At 43.5% G+C, this 19,068-nt stretch overlaps 1 protein-coding gene across 5 annotated transcripts in view; it reads right to left on the reverse strand.

The window, feature by feature from the left end:
- LYN (LYN proto-oncogene, Src family tyrosine kinase) overlaps positions 1–19,068 on the reverse strand; it is a 115,861-nt gene that overhangs the window by 2,583 nt on the left and 94,210 nt on the right. For all 5 annotated transcript variants that reach the window (XM_055318383.1, XM_055318380.1, XM_055318382.1 and 2 more), the window contains exons 11-12: positions 11,784–11,937; positions 8,772–8,903 (exon numbers count right to left, since the gene is read on the reverse strand). In XM_055318383.1, coding sequence (XP_055174358.1) covers positions 8,772–8,903; positions 11,784–11,937 — 286 coding nt within the window. The remainder of the gene's footprint in view (positions 1–8,771; positions 8,904–11,783; positions 11,938–19,068) is intronic.

Consider the following 19,068-nt stretch of genomic DNA (forward strand, 5'->3'; position numbering starts at 1 on the left):
TACTAGATTTGAAACAGGCTTCTTTTGAATTTATTCTCTAATCATTCTTTTTCAAATTGTAGGTCACTACCCATTTGAGAGCAACAAATTGATTTTTTTAGGGAGCTGCCAGTATTTTTCAATATAAATCATAACAGAATGAAATAGCAAAGATCAGAATGCACTACCCATAATAAAAGTTAGTGTGATTTTGTGAAACTTTTGTTTTATTTGTGAAGTAGGATTTCTGTTTATTTCTTACCATAGGTCATGACCAGTGACCTTTGAACTCCTCTGCCCTTAACTAACCTTTTTTTTTTTTTTTCTAAGAACACAGTGACTGAAGGCCCTGCCTGGATTTAAACCCTTGAAAGAAGACATGATTACTTCTGCCTTGGAAGAGTCCTTGGTTTTCGAAATGGAAATTTCCAAGCAAATTTGTAAATGCTAAGATCTCTTGAAAGTTGTTTACATGATGAATTAATTTTGCTCAAGTCTTCTGAAACACTATCTTCAGATATTTGTGGAACTGGAATGTTCTAATGGAAAGACTTCACTTTATTCTCATTGCTTGAAGCCAAGAGACTGATTTGCAGCACTTTCTTCATTTGGGGTTCTCGTCTCCAGAAATTATGTGGTTTCAGCATTGCTCTGGTTCTTGTCACTGACCCTACTCACTTGGATAAATTTTAGATGAAATCTCTAGTATTTGCTTCTACATGGGCATTGCGGGGGAGAAGCTCTGGGATCCTGGTAGGAGGACTAACATCCAGAATGATAGGCAATAACAGCTGGATGGCCAACTTGTTAGGAATATCTCTTTCACTTTCTGCTTGGAGAACCCCCAGCTGAATAAAAGATCAGAATGTACCTACAGAAGAGATTTTTTCCAGGCCCACCCTCCCTGCATGACCTTGCCCCACTGAAGATTTTTCCTTCCTCATTCTCCTGTTTTACTAACTCTGAAGGACACTCCATGATGTGGATAAAGGCCAGGTGTGCTCCATCCTGCCTCGGGGAATTTGACTTGGTAAGAGGAAGAGAGAGAAATCTGAAGCAGGAGTAAATTAACAAGCAAAAGAAGGCTATTTAATAACGTCTTTTTTTTTTTTTTTTTTAATGACAAGTCTTAAATGGAAGAGAGGGGGAGGGAGACCTCAACCAGACCCTAAGTTTAAACCTGATCCTTGGTCGTTGCTCAGTTCAAGAAAGCAAACATCCATTGGCCAGTGATGGTAAAAGCAAATAGTTTTATATTCCATCCTTCATTCTCCCCACAAGCATTTCCTGAGTGCTTACCACGGGACATGAGCTAGCACTAAGCTCTGAGAGACGCAAAGATGATTAAGACAGAGTCCTGTCCTCAAATGCACAGCCCAATGGAGGAGATAGCCTCTGGAGAGGGGAGGCGGGTGGGGAGCCGGAAGTGATATCTGGAGTGGGGAGGAATTAGCAGAGGCTATACGTTGGTGAAGGAGAAAAATTCAGTACAGTAGAGAATAGAAAAGAAATCCAGAGTTAGCAACTCTCTCTCCTCTGAATGGGAGACCCAGCTCCAGAAACCATAACAGTTTGGAGAGACCAGGGGCCCTCCTGTGCATGTGAGCAAGGAAGTTGTGGCTGCCATGCGACCATAGTCTCCCACCCCCTAATAATTCTAAAAGGGTGATTTTTTTTTTACATTTTTAAAATTGAAATTCAATTTGCCAACAGATAGTATAACACCCAGTGCTCAACCCATCAAGTGCCCTCTTCATTGCCCATCACCCAGTTACCCCATCCCTCCACCTACCTACCCCTTCCACAACCCTTTGTTTGTTTCCCAGAGTTAAGGTTTGTCTCCCTCTCTAATTTTTCCCAGTCAGTTCCCTTCCTTTAAAAACGGTGATTTTTTTGTTGCCGTTTGGAGCACTGTCTGTGATCAAAGTAAGTGTTTATAGCAGATGAGTTCCCTGACTCCAATTTACATGTGTTATTAAGATGCTAGATAGGTCTGGTAAGAAACAGCCAGAAAAGACACGAGGCTTCAGAAAACTTTGTCATGTTCAAACCTTTTTCTTTGTAAGAGCAAAGCGAAACAAAACCTCAACCACAAAGATCCTCTCCATTTTCTTTAGGAAATTCATATATAAACATTATTACATTTGCTTTTAAGCTAGTGAAGTAAGGATCTTTTTCCCTACCTCTTTTTTCCCCCTTTAATTCATCCTAAAACAAAAAGAGAACAAGAAACAGAAACTTAAACTCCATCTTTGATGAAACCAGAAGACATCTGTCACTCAGAGGCAGAAGTGCGCCGAGTCAAGAGGAGGAATGTGAAACCGAAGTGCCTACAAGAGAAGGACATCAGTAACAGGCAGGATGTTTCACCCTAGCATGCCCTGGGAAGGGTCCACATGGAGTCGCTGCACATCCAAAGGATGGGAAACATTGATGGCTGCAGAGAGACTGTACCTAGAGCCTGTCTCGCAGGTGCTCCAGGTTAATGCCAGGGAAACTGAGGAAGACAAGCTCCATGCTTAGGAATGCCAGTCCAGTGGAGGTAGAGTCAAATGTGGGATAGAAGATCAGGAAGGAGGAGTAAGGCTGAAGATGGGAAAACAAGACCCTTCTGACACACACCACAAACTGAATGAATCCTGAGGACACCTCCTTCAGTGACATAAGCCAGACACCAAAGGATAAATAATATTTGATTCCACTTATAGGAGGTACCTGGGGTTGTCAAGTTCATAGAGACAGAAAGTAAAATAGAGGTTAGAAGGGGCTGGAGGGTAGGGGAATGGGGAGTTATTGATTAATGGTTATAGTTTAAGTTTGGGATGATGGAAAAGTCATGGAAATGAAGTCACCATGAAGTCATGGTGATGGTTACGTGATAATGTGAATATACTTACCCTTACTGAATCATACACTTGAACGTGATTAACATGGTTAAAATTTATCCTATTTTACCCCAGTAAAAAAAGACAATGACAACAATGAAAGACACTGATACCTCCTCCCCAGTGCACCTCCAGAATGCTGATAGCCAGGCTGGTTCCCCCACTGGCAGGACCTAGAAGATTCTCTTCTGAGCAAACTAGATGGTCCCAGAGAATAGACATGAAGATGCAATCCAGGAGGGAACTAACAAGGATGATCACCATAGATCCTCGTTCCCATAAGCATCTCATCAAAGGAAGAGTGACAAGATAAGCCTTCAAGCAGTACTGGCCAACAGTGACAGAAACAGAAAAGCAAACATGAGACTCAGAGTCTTCCACCAACCACCATATGACTTAGAAAGAGGACAGAAAATGGACAGGAGGAAATTTTCAAGGAAGCTATACATGAAAACTTCCCAGAATACATGGCTACAAGCTTCCAAATAGAACAAAATAAGAGCCCAGCCTAACATAGCAATGACCAATGAAATTTCAGGGATAAAGAGAGATCCTGAGTTCTTCCACAGAATAAACAAGTTCCAAGACACAGGACAGGATTCAGAAGCCATCCACTTTGGCCAAGCCATGTAAGAAGCCACAACAAGTGGAGGAATTTATAATTCTAGGTGAAAGGTTCAGGTACTAGCATTCATAACATAAGCAAATTTGATAATAGTACTTAGCAATTAAATTTTATCTAGGTAATGGGTTTCTCAAGAAAAAGTCCTATTTGGAAAAAGTCCTAAGTGTGAATTAGAAGCAGAATATTAACTCTGATGCCTCAAATTTTCATGAGGACCAACTCCGAAGTCATGTACAGCAACATCATGATAAACTGTCTACGAATCCAGGGCTCACTCATCAATGAGAACAAGCAAATTAATAAATGCTAAGGAGAAGGCTTGGAGAAAAGGATTCCTCATAGCTTGGAGCCTAGGGGGGCTAAAAATGTTAAAACAACAGAAACTTGTTGAAATGGACTAACAGTAGTCGAAGACAAAAGGTTTGGGGGATTGGCCCAAAATACAACTGATGAGTGCAAGGCCTTTTTCTAAAAAGAGTGTTAAGAAAAAGACTTTTACTGAATTACATTTGGTGTGCACAGAAGTTCGTGATCTTAGATGTATCCGCTCAATGAATCTATTTCAACACAGACACTGCAAAGAGAAAATGACACTCCTACCTTCTACTGCCCTGCATTTAGCATCTGACTACTAGAATTTTGATAAGTAGCTTCTGCTGGCAAAATTGTATATTTTACTCTCTCATTCCCAAAAGTTCTCTGTTGGTGATATCAGTTTTGGCACCCAGCCAACGTGTATTTGGTACACCTCTAATCATATCTCCGGATGTTTCTAGAATGTCTCTGTCCAATTCACCAGAATTTGATAACAATGGTTCCAATGGGGACAAGGAGAAGGACAGTTGGCTGGAGATGAGGAACAAAAGGCACACCACTTCCACCTATACTTCTTTGTATCTTTTGAATTTAGAACCATATGGCTGTACTCTTACTTAATGATAATGAAAACAGGGAAAACTTCTTACTTAAGAGATAATAGTATAATATTTTTAATTCTGAGCAATGAATATGAGAATACAACAAAAATTCCTGAAAGTCAATGCCTTTGAGGAGCATGAGGCCAGGGAGGCAATTTTTCATTAGAAGTCTTTTTCTACCACCTGATTTTTTTGATGCGGAGGGAGGGGCAAGATGGCGGAAGAGCAGGGTCCCCAAATCACCTGTCCCCACCAAGTTACCTAGATAACCTTCAAACCATCCTGAAAATCTACGAATTCGGCCTGAGATCTAAAGAGAGACCAGCTGGAATGCTACAGTGAGAAGAGTTCGCGCTTCTGTCAAGGTAGGAAGACGGGGAAAAAGAAATAAAGGAACAAAAGGCCTCCGAGGGGGAGGGGCCCCGCGAGGAGCCGGGCTGAGGCCGGGGCGAGTGTCCCCAGGACAGGAGAGCCCCGTCCCGTCCGGAGGAGCAAGAGCTGCACCAACCTTCCCAGGCGGGCGGAAAGGGGCTCGCAGGGAGTTGGAGCAGGACCCGGGAGGGCGGGGATGCTCTCGGGCTCCCTGGGACACTAACAGACACCTGCGCCCCGGGAGAGTGCTCCGAGCTCCCTAAGGGCTGCAGCGCGCACGGCGGGGCCGGAGCAGCTCGGAGGGGCTCGGGCGGCGGCTCTGCGGAGGGGGCTGCGGGGCGGGAGCGCGAATCCACCAGCGCAGGCCCCGGAGCACAGGGCGCCGGGGACACAGCCCAGGATCCGGCCTCCCCCTGGGACAGGCAGAGGCCGGGAGGGCCCAGGACAGCGAGGACGCTCCTGCCCCGAGCTGAGCACATCAGCGGCCCCGCCCCGGAGCCTCCAGGCCCTGCGGACGGAGAGCCGAGCCCCGAGCCCCGTAGTTCCTGCGGAGGCTGAATCCAGGCTTCCAGAGTTGCCATAGCAACTGCTGCTGTTCCTCCCTGGGTCCCACGGGGTAAACAACCCCCGCTGAGCCCTGCAGCAGGCAGGGGCAGAGCAGCTCCCCCAAGTGCTAACACCTGAAAATCAGCACAGCAGGCCCCTCCCCCAGAAGACCAGCTGGACGGACCAGTGATACTCCCCGTGTTCCAATACAACTTGTTTTTGGCCACTCTGCACTGAGCAAAATGACTAGAAGGAAAATCTCACTTCAAAAGAAAGAATCAGAAACAGCCCTCGCTCCCACAGAGTTACAAAATCTGGATTACACTTCAATGTCAGAAAGCCAATTCAGAAGCACCATTATACAGCTACTGGTGGCTCTAGAAAAAAGCATTAAGGCCTCACGAGACTTCATGACTGCAGAATTTAGATCCAATCAGGCAGAAATTAAAAATCAATTGAATGAGATGCAATCCAAACTAGAAGTCCTAACGACGAGGGTTAACGAGGTGGAAGAACGAGTGAGTGACATAGAAGACAAGTTGATGGCAAAGAGGGAAACTGAGGAAAAAAGAGACAGACAATTAAGGGACCATGAAGACAGATTAAGGCAAATAAATGACAGTCTGAGGAAGAAAAACCTACGTTTAATTGGGGTTCCCGAGGGCGCCGAAAGGGCCAGAGGGCCAGAATATGTATTTGAACAAATCCTAGCTGAAAACTTTCCCAATCTGGGAAGGAAAACAGGCATTCAGATCCAGGAAATAGAGAGATCCCCCCCTAAAATCAATAAAAACCGTTCAACACCTCGACATCTAATAGTGAAGCTTGCAAATTCCAAAGATAAAGAGAAGATCCTTAAAGCAGCAAGAGACAAGAAGTCCCTGACTTTCATGGGGAGGAATATTAGGGTAACAGCAGACCTCTCCACAGAGACCTGGCAGGCCAGAAAGGGCTGGCAGGATATATTCAGGGTCCTAAATGATTTTTTTGATGCACCATATATCACTTAAACAACTGAAATATTTAATGAAGACATAATTTTTAAAAATGAGAAAAGAAATGGAAACTTCAGAAGCTTATCAAAAATAAATTTTTTAAAGATTTTATTTATTTAAAAATAAAATTAATATAACCTACCATTTCATTGCCCAAGGATAGTTAACATTTTGGTATATTTCATCTTTAGCTTTTTATTTCTTTTAAAAAACATGTTTTCACTTTATATCTGACTTCCTTAGTTTTTCTTTGTTTTGTCTCCTTTCTCTTATTCCCATTATTTTGCAAAGCTAGGTGTATAGTCTCTAAACTGCTTTAAAAAAAAAAAAACCCAAAGCTTAATGTATCTAGCACTCTTCTGGGTAAAGAAAATATGCCCAGATAACTCAATTATCGGTGCGGTCTCTCCGACAAGCAGTTTCATAACCGTGATGGAAATGGTCCGTGTTGGCAACATTCACTGATTTCTGTGCTACCTGTGTGAATCAAGTCCTCTGATATTTACATCAATAAGATTGTTCAGTTCTGTTCACAACTCCTAAAGCTAGAGGCTCTCATGAAGGACAACTCTTGCGACTGGACTACCTCAACCATCCAGAGCTCCTGACAGTATCTTGTATCTCCTGTCCTTACAGGGGACAGGCTACCTGGGAAGTAGATCGGTCAGTGCTTTTTGGTTGGTCGTACTGTATTATTAATTATAATTAATTAATTAATACCATTTTTCTACTGCTTTTTTAAATGATTTTTTTACCCTAAATATTTATTTTAAAATCCTGGACATTGAGCTTAGTGGATGAAAACAAGGGTTTTGGGAAGCCTGGGGTTCAGACGCAGCTCTGCCGGGAGCTAGTAATTCAGTTCCGGGCAAAAGGCTCCTTCTCTGAGCCTTATGGGCATCGTCTGTGTGTCATTATGGAGCCTGTCAAACATATCACATATCATTTTATGAAGTTAAATTTTTATTTGATCAGATATCAGATTATATGCATAATCTGAAGATACAGAATTTCTCTGTAAATAGATGTAGATTATAGATAAAGATACATAATGTCAGATATCAGGATTGATCAAGAAAATATTTCTTTTCCCCTGTTTTACAGTAATGTTTCTGTTCATTTCAGCATCTAGAGCAGAGTGGCAGTCAGAATATGAAATTTTGGCACAAGGGGGATTTCATGGCACAGTCAGCCCACTGTGTAGGCACCATCCGAAGGCTCTCCCCTCCCTGCTGGCCTCTGGGTCCCTGATTTCTCTATGGTTCATCCCTAGACAGCACTGAGGGAGATCAGGAGCACGAAGGCCACATTGCCGCTCTGTCCCCAAGTTTTTCTCATCCACAGCATGGTGTCTATCAAGATGTTAAATGGCTTAAACCCGTGATTCATTCATCTAGCAAATACCGACACCCAAACCACTGGGCCTCAGGATCCCATATGGTGGCTGTTACCTCTGTGGGATGCTCAGCCCTCCTAGACAGCCCTGTGGCTCCCTCTTCCAATCTGCTGCTACAAAGGTCATAGTGTCAAACCAGCATCCATCCTCCTCCTCCTCCGTGCTCATCTTTCAATCATAGTGCACCTGCGCCATCTGATAGTCTGTTGTCTATCTGACTTTAACCAGTCTCTTCCTACTAGAATATTAGCTCTCAAAGGCAGGAGCTCTCACTGCTGCATCTGGGTATCTCAAGGCCAGCACTCTCAGGTATTTTTCAAATGAAGGAATGATTTAAACATTAAAGATTTAATCTTAAATTCATCATACCCATTGATTTTGTACAAAGCCAAACATTAATAACACTAATGTAAAAAGCCTAACAACTACTGTGAAGGCTTTGGGAGAAATGCTTCTTGCATATTCGGGCACAGATCCTGGGAAGAGGGGATTTCTGTCACAGTCTGACTCCAAGGGCTTTGGGTGTTGGGACTCTAGAGACACTGAATGGATGTCTTTGCATTGGGGAAGTTATGGATTGGAATGACCTTTCACTAATAAACAGAGGTGGTTATTTCCCGAAGAGGCAGAGGTTCCAAAATACTTTATACAAATCTCCACTTCAAAACTAACCAGAAAGCATTGTAAACTCTCATTTCTGTGTCTGTTTCCTCCTCTACCAGGTGTTCTGCTTAGGAGGAGCACCATGTCTCACCTTCTAATCCATTGTCCCATCTGCAATACTTGTGGGGGTGTTGGGCCCCTTCTCAGCACCAAGTGATGGAATCCATTGGTGGGGGGGGGCACGGGGAAGAATCCGCATTCAATCAAATAAGAAGGCAGAGAAATGTCTAAGCATTTTTAGAACAACTCCCACCGAAGACAGTCATCCAGAACAAAGTGCTTATTCTTAGCCTTTGGAGATGGGTTTATTTTTTATGTCTCCTGTAAAAGCCATGTGGCTTTTTTTTTTTCTCATACAGACCACTGGAACGGAAATAAGTAAGTGAATGATACCTGGGTAAGGAATCTTCCCATAGGTGACGATTTCATACAGGAGAATGCCAAAGGACCACACATCAGACTTAATGGTGAAACATCCAAAGTTGATTGCTTCTGGAGCCGTCCACTTAATGGGGAATTTGGCACCTACAGGAGAACACATGTCTTACTTGGGCCTCTGAGATGAAACAAAAAGGTCATGGGCATGTGGCCTTCATACTTTCCTCTTTTGGGGAAAATTTTAATTATTTCCTTTGAGTAACTAATGCATACACATAGTGCAAAACAGAGACCATACACATGTTATACTGAAAATAGTTGCCTCCCTCCCTGTTTCCCTTTTGGGCATTCCCCTTGCTAGTAGCCAAGTTTCTTTTCTTTTCTTTCTTTTTTTTAATTAATTAATTCATTAATTAATTTGAGACAGAGAGAGGGAGAGCATGAGTAGCAGGGGAGGAAGAGGAAGAAGCAGACTCCCCACTGACCAGGGAGCCCAATGCAGGACTCCATCCCAGGACCTGAGCTGAAGGCAGAAGCTTAACCAACTGGGCCACCCAGGTGCCCCATGAAGCAAAGTTTCTTGTGCATCCATAACTAACTTACTTTAAACAAAAGAACCTGACACAGAATGTAAAGGCATTTGTTTTTAGCTTATATATTTGTCCGTCAACAGCAGCCTCTAAAGCATAAATCTTCAGTGTTCAAATGTTCTCAATGAACCCATACTATGTTATATGGAATATAAATGTCTCTTGATGTGTATATTCTTGCGGACAAATCTCTGTGCACCCATACCAATAGGGATTTTAGATACTACTCCAAATGTTAAGGTCTCCTGCTTTCATTTGCTCAGCTCAAACATTACTACCTCTAGGAACTGGGGAGGATAATGATCTGCCCAGAAAGAGATATTAATGACACTAGGATTCTTGTGGGGAGCTGGTGAGGCCTAACCTGGCTTGGGGGGGGGATCTTGTGGGGGCACCTTGAAGAGAGTAGGGACTCAGGCACAGAATGTTGTCCCTATATCCTGGAAAAGGTTAGGGGGTTCCACCAACCATTTTTAAAAACTTTAAACATGTCTGCTTTTATTAGGTCTTTGCTTTGGAATTTCTTGTGGTGTCAGACCCAAATTGGAAATCCAAACAAGATCAGTAAAGATAGCAGAAAGCCTCATAGAACAGTAGGTATGGTGCAGGGCATGCATTGTTGCACATTCTGGGGATTAAACCCTGCATGGCTGGGCAGCGGCAGGGGGCAGGGTAGGGCCAGGTGGCTCCAGTAGGGACCCCAGTTATGTGTGGGGGTGGTCAGTCCCACACAGTGCACCCAGTTTGTATCCTGGTTCTAATGCTTCCAATGTGGCATGACCCTGGCAAGCCTTTGGGTTTTCTTGGCACCTTCTTCTATAAAATGAGAAAACAGAACCTCCATAAGGTTGGTGCCAGAGTTAACTGGGTTAAGCTGCATGCTTGGCATAGGGTAAATATCAATAAAAGGTAAATATTACTGTTGCTCTGAATTGGCTACTATTTAATTCTAGAATCTAAGCTCTCTGCACTAAGCCACCTGTCCCACACAACAATAGTTGTTTTTGCGAGGCACCAGTCTTGTTCAATTCAACAAAACCAATGGAACATGTTGTAGCTGGCAAACTTTGAGGCTGCATCTCCTGAGTTTGATTCTTGGTTCTCCCACTTACTATGGGAATTTGGAAGCTGCTGAACCTCTCTGTGGCCTCACCTATAAAGTGGGAATGATAATAATAAGAACAACAAAATAGAGCTTATTACATAGGATTGTTGTAAACATAAATGAGACAACGTATGAAGATCACTTAGAGAGGTGCCTGGGTGGCTTAGTCAGTTAAGCATCCGATTCTTAATTTGGGCTCAAGTCATGATCTCAAGGTCCTGCGATCAAGCTCTGTGTTGGGCTCCACACTTAGTGGGGAGTCTACTTGAGGATATTCTCTGTTTCCCTCCCCTCTGCCCTTCCCCCTTGTTTGCACTCTCTCCCTCTCTCTCTAAAAAATAAGCAAATAAGAAAAGCACTCAGAATGGTGCCCACTATACTCTCTACATAAATACTCTCTACATTTTAATTATTATTTTTCACACCCTTTCCTCAAACTGTTGAGGACAAATTATCACCCACCTAAGAGAATGCAATCTCGAGGCAGAAGGAGAACTGCCTGAAACATGATGGGCACACGAAATACTAAATAAATCAAAACGATGTTCTGAATCTGCCATCTTTATAAATCTAGTGCACATCTTCCAGAAAGAACATGCACATGGTTAAAGGAAAATAACACGTGTTTAATAATTTTTAGGAATGTCAAGAGAGTGCTTGGCTCTGCAAAAACATTCACTCAACTTTCATGAGGAGACTATCAGGATCCTTAGATCCTAAGCAACATGGATGAGTCTCCAATGTTAAGGGTGAGTGCAGCCCCAGACAGGGTCCAGCCACAGAGCCACACATAGCAACTGAGTCTTATGCTTTTCCATGCGTTTTTAATTATGTGTATAATACGGAATGCGGTTAAATAAAAGAGTGCATTACATTTACTTCTCTGTGTTGATAATTTCCAAGTTTTAATTTGCAATGAAAAGGCCAGCACAGGCTACAGAGTTATCATTACAAACGTCTTCTCTATAGTTAGGAACAGTGGACTTCATTGTTTGGGTAGAAAGCTTTAATATACAATATAAACAAAGCGTTTTGAACTTGCCAAGTCTCTTTGTGTTTTCCTGTGCTTAATTGAAATACAAATGACAACATCTGTCAACTTTATAAACAGTATGTGGAGTTAATCAGGAGAGTAATTTTTAAAAACAAATATTAGAACATACCCACAAACAGCAACTACGGTACCTTGTGAACATTTTATTAAATGAGTTCTTTTTTTAAATGATGACTATTCTAGTTGCTTCGTGAACCATTCTCCCTCCCCCACCCCGAAAAACCAGACAAAAACAAAACTAAATAACAAAACACGTAAAGATCGTGAAGACAACATACCTTCCCTTGCTGTGTATTCATTATCTTCGATGACTCGAGCAAGACCAAAATCTGCAATTTTGCACATGAGTGACTCAGAAACCAGAACGTTTGCTGCTCGTAGATCTCGGTGGATGTAGTTCTTTCTCTCGATGTATGCCATTCCCTCTGCAATCTGAAAACACGAAGAGGCTCTCATTTTCAATTTAGGGTAGGTTATCCGAAAGGACCATCAAGGAAAACTGAAAACCTTTCAAGATCCTGAAATCTTTTCATGTGTATTATTCTGATCATTCAAGTTTTAAAAGCAGCAGGTACATGACAATCAGTATTTTGAGTCCTTTCTAAAATAACCGTCCTCACCGCAAATCTCCAATGACAGGGGTTACGGTCTCAGTGTGATTTTTAACAGAGCTGCCTGTCTTGACATTTTCTAACGTGTGGGGAATCTTTTTAAGACCCTACAAAAAAAAAAAAAAAAGACCCTACCAAATTCTTGCACATGGATACACAGATGTCACGATCCCAGTGTTTCTTTCAAGTGAGGCACTGGAGCTAGAGAAAGCGACACACTACCACAAATAAATGATTGGGGTATCGAGAACAGGATGTCCTTGGGCAGCAGCATCCTTGCTGTCAAGTTAATCACCAGCCCACAGAACTGGTTCTCCAAGTTCTCCGGCCTCAGTCCTGTTCCCGGATGAAGAGAGATCCACCCTGACCACAAAGCACGATGATGACGGCAGGAAAGAATCCAAGATTAAAAACAAAACCATAAAGTAGGGGCGGTGAAACTACTACTCATTGCTTGCTAGAAAACTGGGTTTTTAGGGAAATCAAAATGAGATGTTTGGGGAAAACATTACCAAATATTATAAAGATAAGGATCTGGAAGGAAGGAACAAATCAAGGATGGATATAAGGAAGGAAGAAAGGAAGGAACTACTAACTGTATCTGGTGAGCAGTTAGAAGGACAGCTCTAATTAGGATTATGTCACATAGGAATGAATGTATTCTTGTAGATTCGATCTCGAAATCCAGAAGTCTCAGCCTGGAGGACCTGACTTTCCCCACTCGTGCACCCAGCTCAAACCCCCTTTCAGCGAGGCCACGCTGCTTCACAGAGGCAGAGCTCCTTATTGCTGGCTATGCTTCACCTTGACCCCCACCTGGACCACCTTTCCTCCCTTCTCTTGGCCAATCCGAGGTTTACCAGGCTTCCTTGAACTGCTCCCGGAAGACTTCTCCTCACCCTGTGCCCACCCTCCACGGTCAGTTTGTACAAAAACTATTCTGCACCTACTGATCATAGCTCAGTCTTTATTTTTATGCTGTTTCATGCACTTACTGTTGTTTTGCCTGCCAGACAGTAAACACCTCCAAGCCAGAAGCCACACCTTGTTCCTTTTTTCTGTCTTTATGTGTATCTATCAGAACCCCCCACCTTGTCACCAAACCTTCTCAGAAAGTTCTTTAGGAAATGCACTGGGTTTTCAACACTACCAGAATATTGTGTTGCCAGCACACTGCTGCAGGAATTTGGCAGATCATGTGTTTGTGGCCACAAAAAGTCTGGCGTCTAATAATTAGCACACACTAGGGCAGTTTTGAACAGAGAAAATCATACATTAGAAGGAACAAAAGAGGTCTGATCTTTTTCTTTTGTAGAAATGGCAATTAAATACTGCATGGCTTTTCCAAGCAAGAGTATTGTGTGTCGCCCCGGAGCAGGGCAGGTCAAGTGCAGAAGACCCAGGCTACGTGCCCCTGCTTGGGACATGTTGGAGTCAGGTCCCTGCCTGGCTGGCCTGGCCAGCCTCAGCTCTGTGACTGTCTGGACTATCGTGTCCCTCGACAGGAATACTTTAGTCCTCTGTGCAAGCCCTACCAGGTCACTTCCTGCTTAAAACTAGCCTCAGGGGCACCTGGGTGGCTCAGTCGGTGCAGTGTCTGCCTTTGGCTGAGGTCATGATCCTGGAGTCCGGGGACGGAGCCCCATATCAGGCTCCCTGCTCAGTGCAGAGTCTGCTTCGCACTTCCCTTCTGCTTGTCCCCTCTACTTATGCTCTCTCGAAATAAATAAATAAAATAAAATATTTTTAAAAAACACACGTAAAATAAATTCGTCTCAAGACAATGTCTGAACTCAACACTGCTGCAGAGGCCCTGTATGACCTAACCCCTGCTCAGCCCTCATGCCTCTTCACTGTGACCAGCTCCTGTCCTGAAGCCCTGAAGCCTGGTTCCAGAGCTTCCTCTGCTTGCCGTGGAACATTTACTCCAGGCCCTTCGGCTCGGCAACTTATTCTGAAGGCCTCAGTGGAGATGTCACATCCTCTAAGGAGCCTTATGTGACTCCCACCCGTGAATGTGGGTGGTCCCAGGGCTCTCTCGTCTGTTTACCTGTGGTCCCCGCAGGAATGTCAATCCTTCGGGGCAGGTGTAGGGTAGTGCACATGGCTGTCCTTGGGCCTTCAGGTCACATTCCAATAGCTACATACAAACTGCTCAGGAACCCCAGAGCCGAAGTTGGCTGCGATGTCAACCTGAGCCTACACTGGAAGTAGGCAGTAACCTGCCCTGGACAACCCACTAGGGACTGGACCGCTGACAGAGCCTCTAGGACGTGGCACCAACTATCCACATCTCTCTCATTCTTGCTGGTAGATTTTAATGACCTATATGTTATTTTATTTTAAAAGATCAGTAACTGTCATTCCCCTTAGAACTCTGATGAGGCTGAAAGAACATTTCTTTCCCAGAGTCACACCACAAGTTAGTGCAATGGTTTGGAAATAAACTTAATGTCCCTTCTGTGCATTTAGCAGTTAAATTAAGTCCTAGACCCTATGCTAGTATTTCTTAACTTTGGCTGTGTCTCTGGGGATCTTTAAATACCGCCCTACCTAGGCCTCACCCTCAACCAATTATTGCTATTTTTTAAGATTTTTATTTATTTGAGAGAGAGCACAGAGGGAAAGTGAGAGGGAAAAGCAGACTCCCTGCTGAGCAGAGGGCCAGATATGGGGCTCGATCCTCTCGGACCTTGAGATCACGACCCAAGCTGAAGGCAGACAGCCAACTGAATGAGCCACCCAGGCGCCCCACCCTCAACCAATTAAACCTGAATCTATAGGAATGAGGCCTCCACAGGTGATTCCAACATGCAGTCTGGGTGGAGGACCGCCCTAGGCCCTTGTGACTCTAAGTGTGCCCTTCCGGCCTGGAGCAGCCTCAACATCATGTGGGAGCTTGGGAGAAGTGTGGCATTTTGGATTCTGACCTTTATTTATTCATTCAGAATTGGAATTTCAACAAGATTTCTGGGTGATGGGCATGAACATTAAAGTGTCAGAAGCACTGCACTAGATCATCCGCTTTTAAGCTTAAACTATTTCAGGATTCCAAGTTCTACATAGGGGGCACCTGGGTGGCTCAGTCAGTTAAGGCCTCTGCCTTTGGCTCAGGTCATGATCCTTGGGTCCTGGGATTGAGCCCCACCTCGGGCTCCCTGCTTGGTGGAGAGTTTGTTTCTCCCTGTTCCCCCCCACACACATGTTATTTCTCTCTCTCTCTCAAATAAATAAAATCTTAAAAAAAAAAAGTTCTACATACATTGGAACGAGTTCTTGGTCTCAACACATACCTACAACCTCACAAGTGGATTGCTGTCCCCACAATGCTTGGGAAAGGAAGCTACTATATAACTCAGCTCAAGCAACAGAAGGAGCAATATGTGCATGGCTGGCAGTAGAGAGCCTAGGTCAGGAGGGAGGTGTCATGTAGGAGCAGGCTAAGGTCCAGGGCCAGATGACAAGGGGCTGGGAATGCCTTGGCTGAAGACCTCATTAACTAACAGCTTGAAATATGTGTCATGAGCTTCTGTTTTTCCTGTCACTCAGGGAGAGTATCCTTCAGCCTCACAGCTTGGGAATAAAGGCCTATCTCCTTCTATCTCATGGTTCTGGGGCTGTGCCATTACTTAGAGGGCTTAGGAAACTGATCTGATCTTTATGGTTTAAATCATACGAAGAGTCCTCTTCATCCTGGACCACAGCAGCCTCATAACACCAGGCCTGGTGATGTACAAACACATTGAGTTTGTAAACTTCCTGCCTAGGCCAACGAAGTAATTAACCATGTCTCTCATGTTCAGGTGCTGGTTCTTAACTCTGCATGAGAGAGTCTGGGTATGAGGCTACTGGAAATTTGAAATAAAAAGCGCCCCCATTACCTAAACTGAGAACAATCATGTAAGAAGATAATGTTAGCAATGTTTTCCTACTCCTGGTTTAAAGCTCACTAATTTACGTTTAGATGTGCTTTGCATTTCTCATGTTCTTCAGCTCAGATAGCATGGCGAATGTACATTTCTTGGTTCCTCTTTTTGTACCTTCAGTGGAAATATATGATGATGACATTTCTCCCTATGGGTTGTGTGTGTGTGTGAGTGTGTGTGTGTGTGTTGTGTTGTGTTGTGTTGTGTTCTGCTGTCCTGGGAGGGCTGAGAGGATTATTAAGTAAGACAGTGACCCTAAGCCAGTAACCCACATGGGCTCTGGTGAAGTTCCAGGCATCTAGAACCTGGTAAAAGTTCTAGGCCAGGGGTGATATTAAAAACACTGTTTCCCAAGTTATAGGACTGTCTTATCTTGCTAAATGCTAAAGAAGCAGACTTCCAGTCCCATGCAATGCAAGTTTTTCAGAGACGCCTTTTGAATGTGCTGTCAGAAGAAAGGAAATTGGTCATCCGGTGTCTGCCAATCAGCTTTCAAACACGGGGGAAACGAAGGGGCTAAACATAACATGTGCAACCGTAGACAGAAGGCATGATCGAATGATCTGACCACCAATATGCTGGCCTGCCTCCTTTGCTGCTGTTGTGATATAGGAAGTGCATACCCTCCGTGGCCCACAAACAAGTTAGAAGGTGTCATGCCTTCCAGGTGGAGGTGACCCAGTGGTCTTGGCTGGTGAGAGAGCTGGATCAGGGGTGGATTACAGACCTTCATCGGCATCTCAGAAGGCTCTTGCAGGCATATTCTACATGGTAATGTTGTCGGCGTGTGCCTATTTTATGGTATATTCATATCTACAGATGTGATTTTACATACCCCCACATGAATACATACAAGCATATGGCAAGTTTTCAGAATGCCAGCTTTTTGTAAAGCATTACAGCCTCTGCTCCCTCTGCTCATCATTTTCCACTATGCACATACACGTATACACACATAGACGCACATGTGCACACTTATGATACACAAAGGGGACGGAACACAAAATCTAGAGTCCTAATTACTTTGCAGATACATTATTTCCCCAGGGTACAAGGTCAGAAATCAGACCAAAGTTGTCAGAAGCATTTGGACTGAGCTAACTCATTTAAATTCCTTCTCCAATATTAATGTTTAGATAGAAAGTCTGTGTTTCTTTTCCCAAAATGAGGAGTAAACACTGCAGGCAGCTCAGCAGACCCTTTTCACAAATCCCTGCCTGGGTTACTCTGAGGAAGGCAACATGACTCCTGCTCTCTGAGTGATCCACAGCTTCCATTATCAAATAAATTTACTGAGAAGTGAGTTGCCAGGGGTCAACGGGGGGGGGGGGGGGTGTCTCAGTACAGTTCTGCTTGGGGCAGGAAATACCTAAGGCCACAGCCCCTTGGTAAATTATCAGTGAGCTTATTTTATGTGGAATACAACTCTAGAGGGAAAAAAAGAATCTCAATTATGTTTTTACATACCAAAGCAGAGCTCAAATAACCCTCCGGACAAGTGACTGTCCTTGTTAGCAACGACCACAGAGGTCACTCATCTTTTTCTGTTTTTTTTTTTTTTTTTTTTTAAGAAGCCCAATCAGAAACGTGTCAACCCAGCAACCCAGCATCCACACAGTAAGTACACCCCAGCTTCCAGCAGGTTCCCCCCGTTCAGATGCTCTGAGCCTTCAGCAGCCCTTCCCAAGCCTGTGCTCTATGGATCGTTTGCTTGGCACACACACTGGGCTGCTTTCACCAGAGAATCTGAGTGACGCTTTGGACAAATAACAAAATGTTTGTGTGGACTGCCTTGCTCTGGAAGTCTTGCTCTGGTGCTCCTGTATTCATCCTAATTACTATCACTTGTCTGAGAAATTGGCAAATAACAAGCTATCTTGCTCAGTGAGTTATTTTTTATTTTAATGAGAAGAAGCCTACATTTGAGTCAGATGATGGAGGGAATAAAGGAATGAAAGGAACCTAATTGAGGGACTCAATGAGATCTCTCAAGCAAAGCTAAAATCTACCCCAGGAAATTCCAGCCTAAATGAGAATCTGGAACTGAAAATACAACCTGTCTTAGAATTGGCTGGTTGGAAAACATTTGTCATCTAGACAAGCAATGAGAGAAATTAAACAAGAAAAGTGCCAAAAGGCAGGAAAAGAATAAAAATCTGGTTTTCTTATAGATTTACCCGTCCTAGTAGGCATCGATAACTTCATTCTTTAGATATGTATTTCCTTCCTACACTCTGGAAAAATAGAATTCAAATAACTAATTACTTTCAAAAGTCCTAGGAAGCATGTGAAATAATGATAATATTAGTAAGGTGGAATGGAACAAATGAGTGGCAATTGGGTAAAACCTACAGTCTGTGTGAAGAGCCTTTAATAACAAACCCCCAGAGTCAATCCTAACTTACCTAAAGACCGTTTAATGACAACAGAAAAGCAGAATGCAAAGACAATGGGGAACTTCTGAAAAGAAAGCTTAAGTAAGAACTCATCTCTGTACTCCAAATATGACAGTATTTGTTTTAAAGCACTTGATAGCTTCTGTAGAAACACTTTTCTATTAATATTCATTGATCTTTCCATTCTGGAGTCCTACACTCTTCAGCCTGTAATTTGGTAGAGGAAGGGATGGAAGAGAGAGCTCATTCCTTGCTCTGCTTTGGGATGAAAATTTTTCAGAAATGTTGTTTTAGCTTTATTTGGTTATTATAATGTTTTTCTTTACTCTCCTTTTCCAAGCGAGACTGCTAAGAAGTAGTGAATGGTATTACTTTGATGACGGTGATGACGGTGATGATTATAGCTACCACGCATTGGCTGCTTACTCTGCCCAGGCACCTGAGTAGGCACTGATAATCCTTAAAAAAAGCCTATGAGGCAGGCAGTATTTGTGGTGAAGATGAGGAAGCTGAGTCTTAGAGAAGGTAATGTTTTCCTGGATAAAACTGGATTTGAACCCAAGCCTGGCTGGTTCCACCACCTGTGCTCTTAACCATTCATCCAGACTGGCTTCTTCCTCTACAAAGAGG

The sequence above is a fragment of the Nyctereutes procyonoides genome, unplaced genomic scaffold (genome assembly GCF_905146905.1).
Source record: "Nyctereutes procyonoides isolate TBG_1078 unplaced genomic scaffold, NYPRO_anot_genome, whole genome shotgun sequence".
Lineage (NCBI taxonomy): Eukaryota > Metazoa > Chordata > Mammalia > Carnivora > Canidae > Nyctereutes > Nyctereutes procyonoides.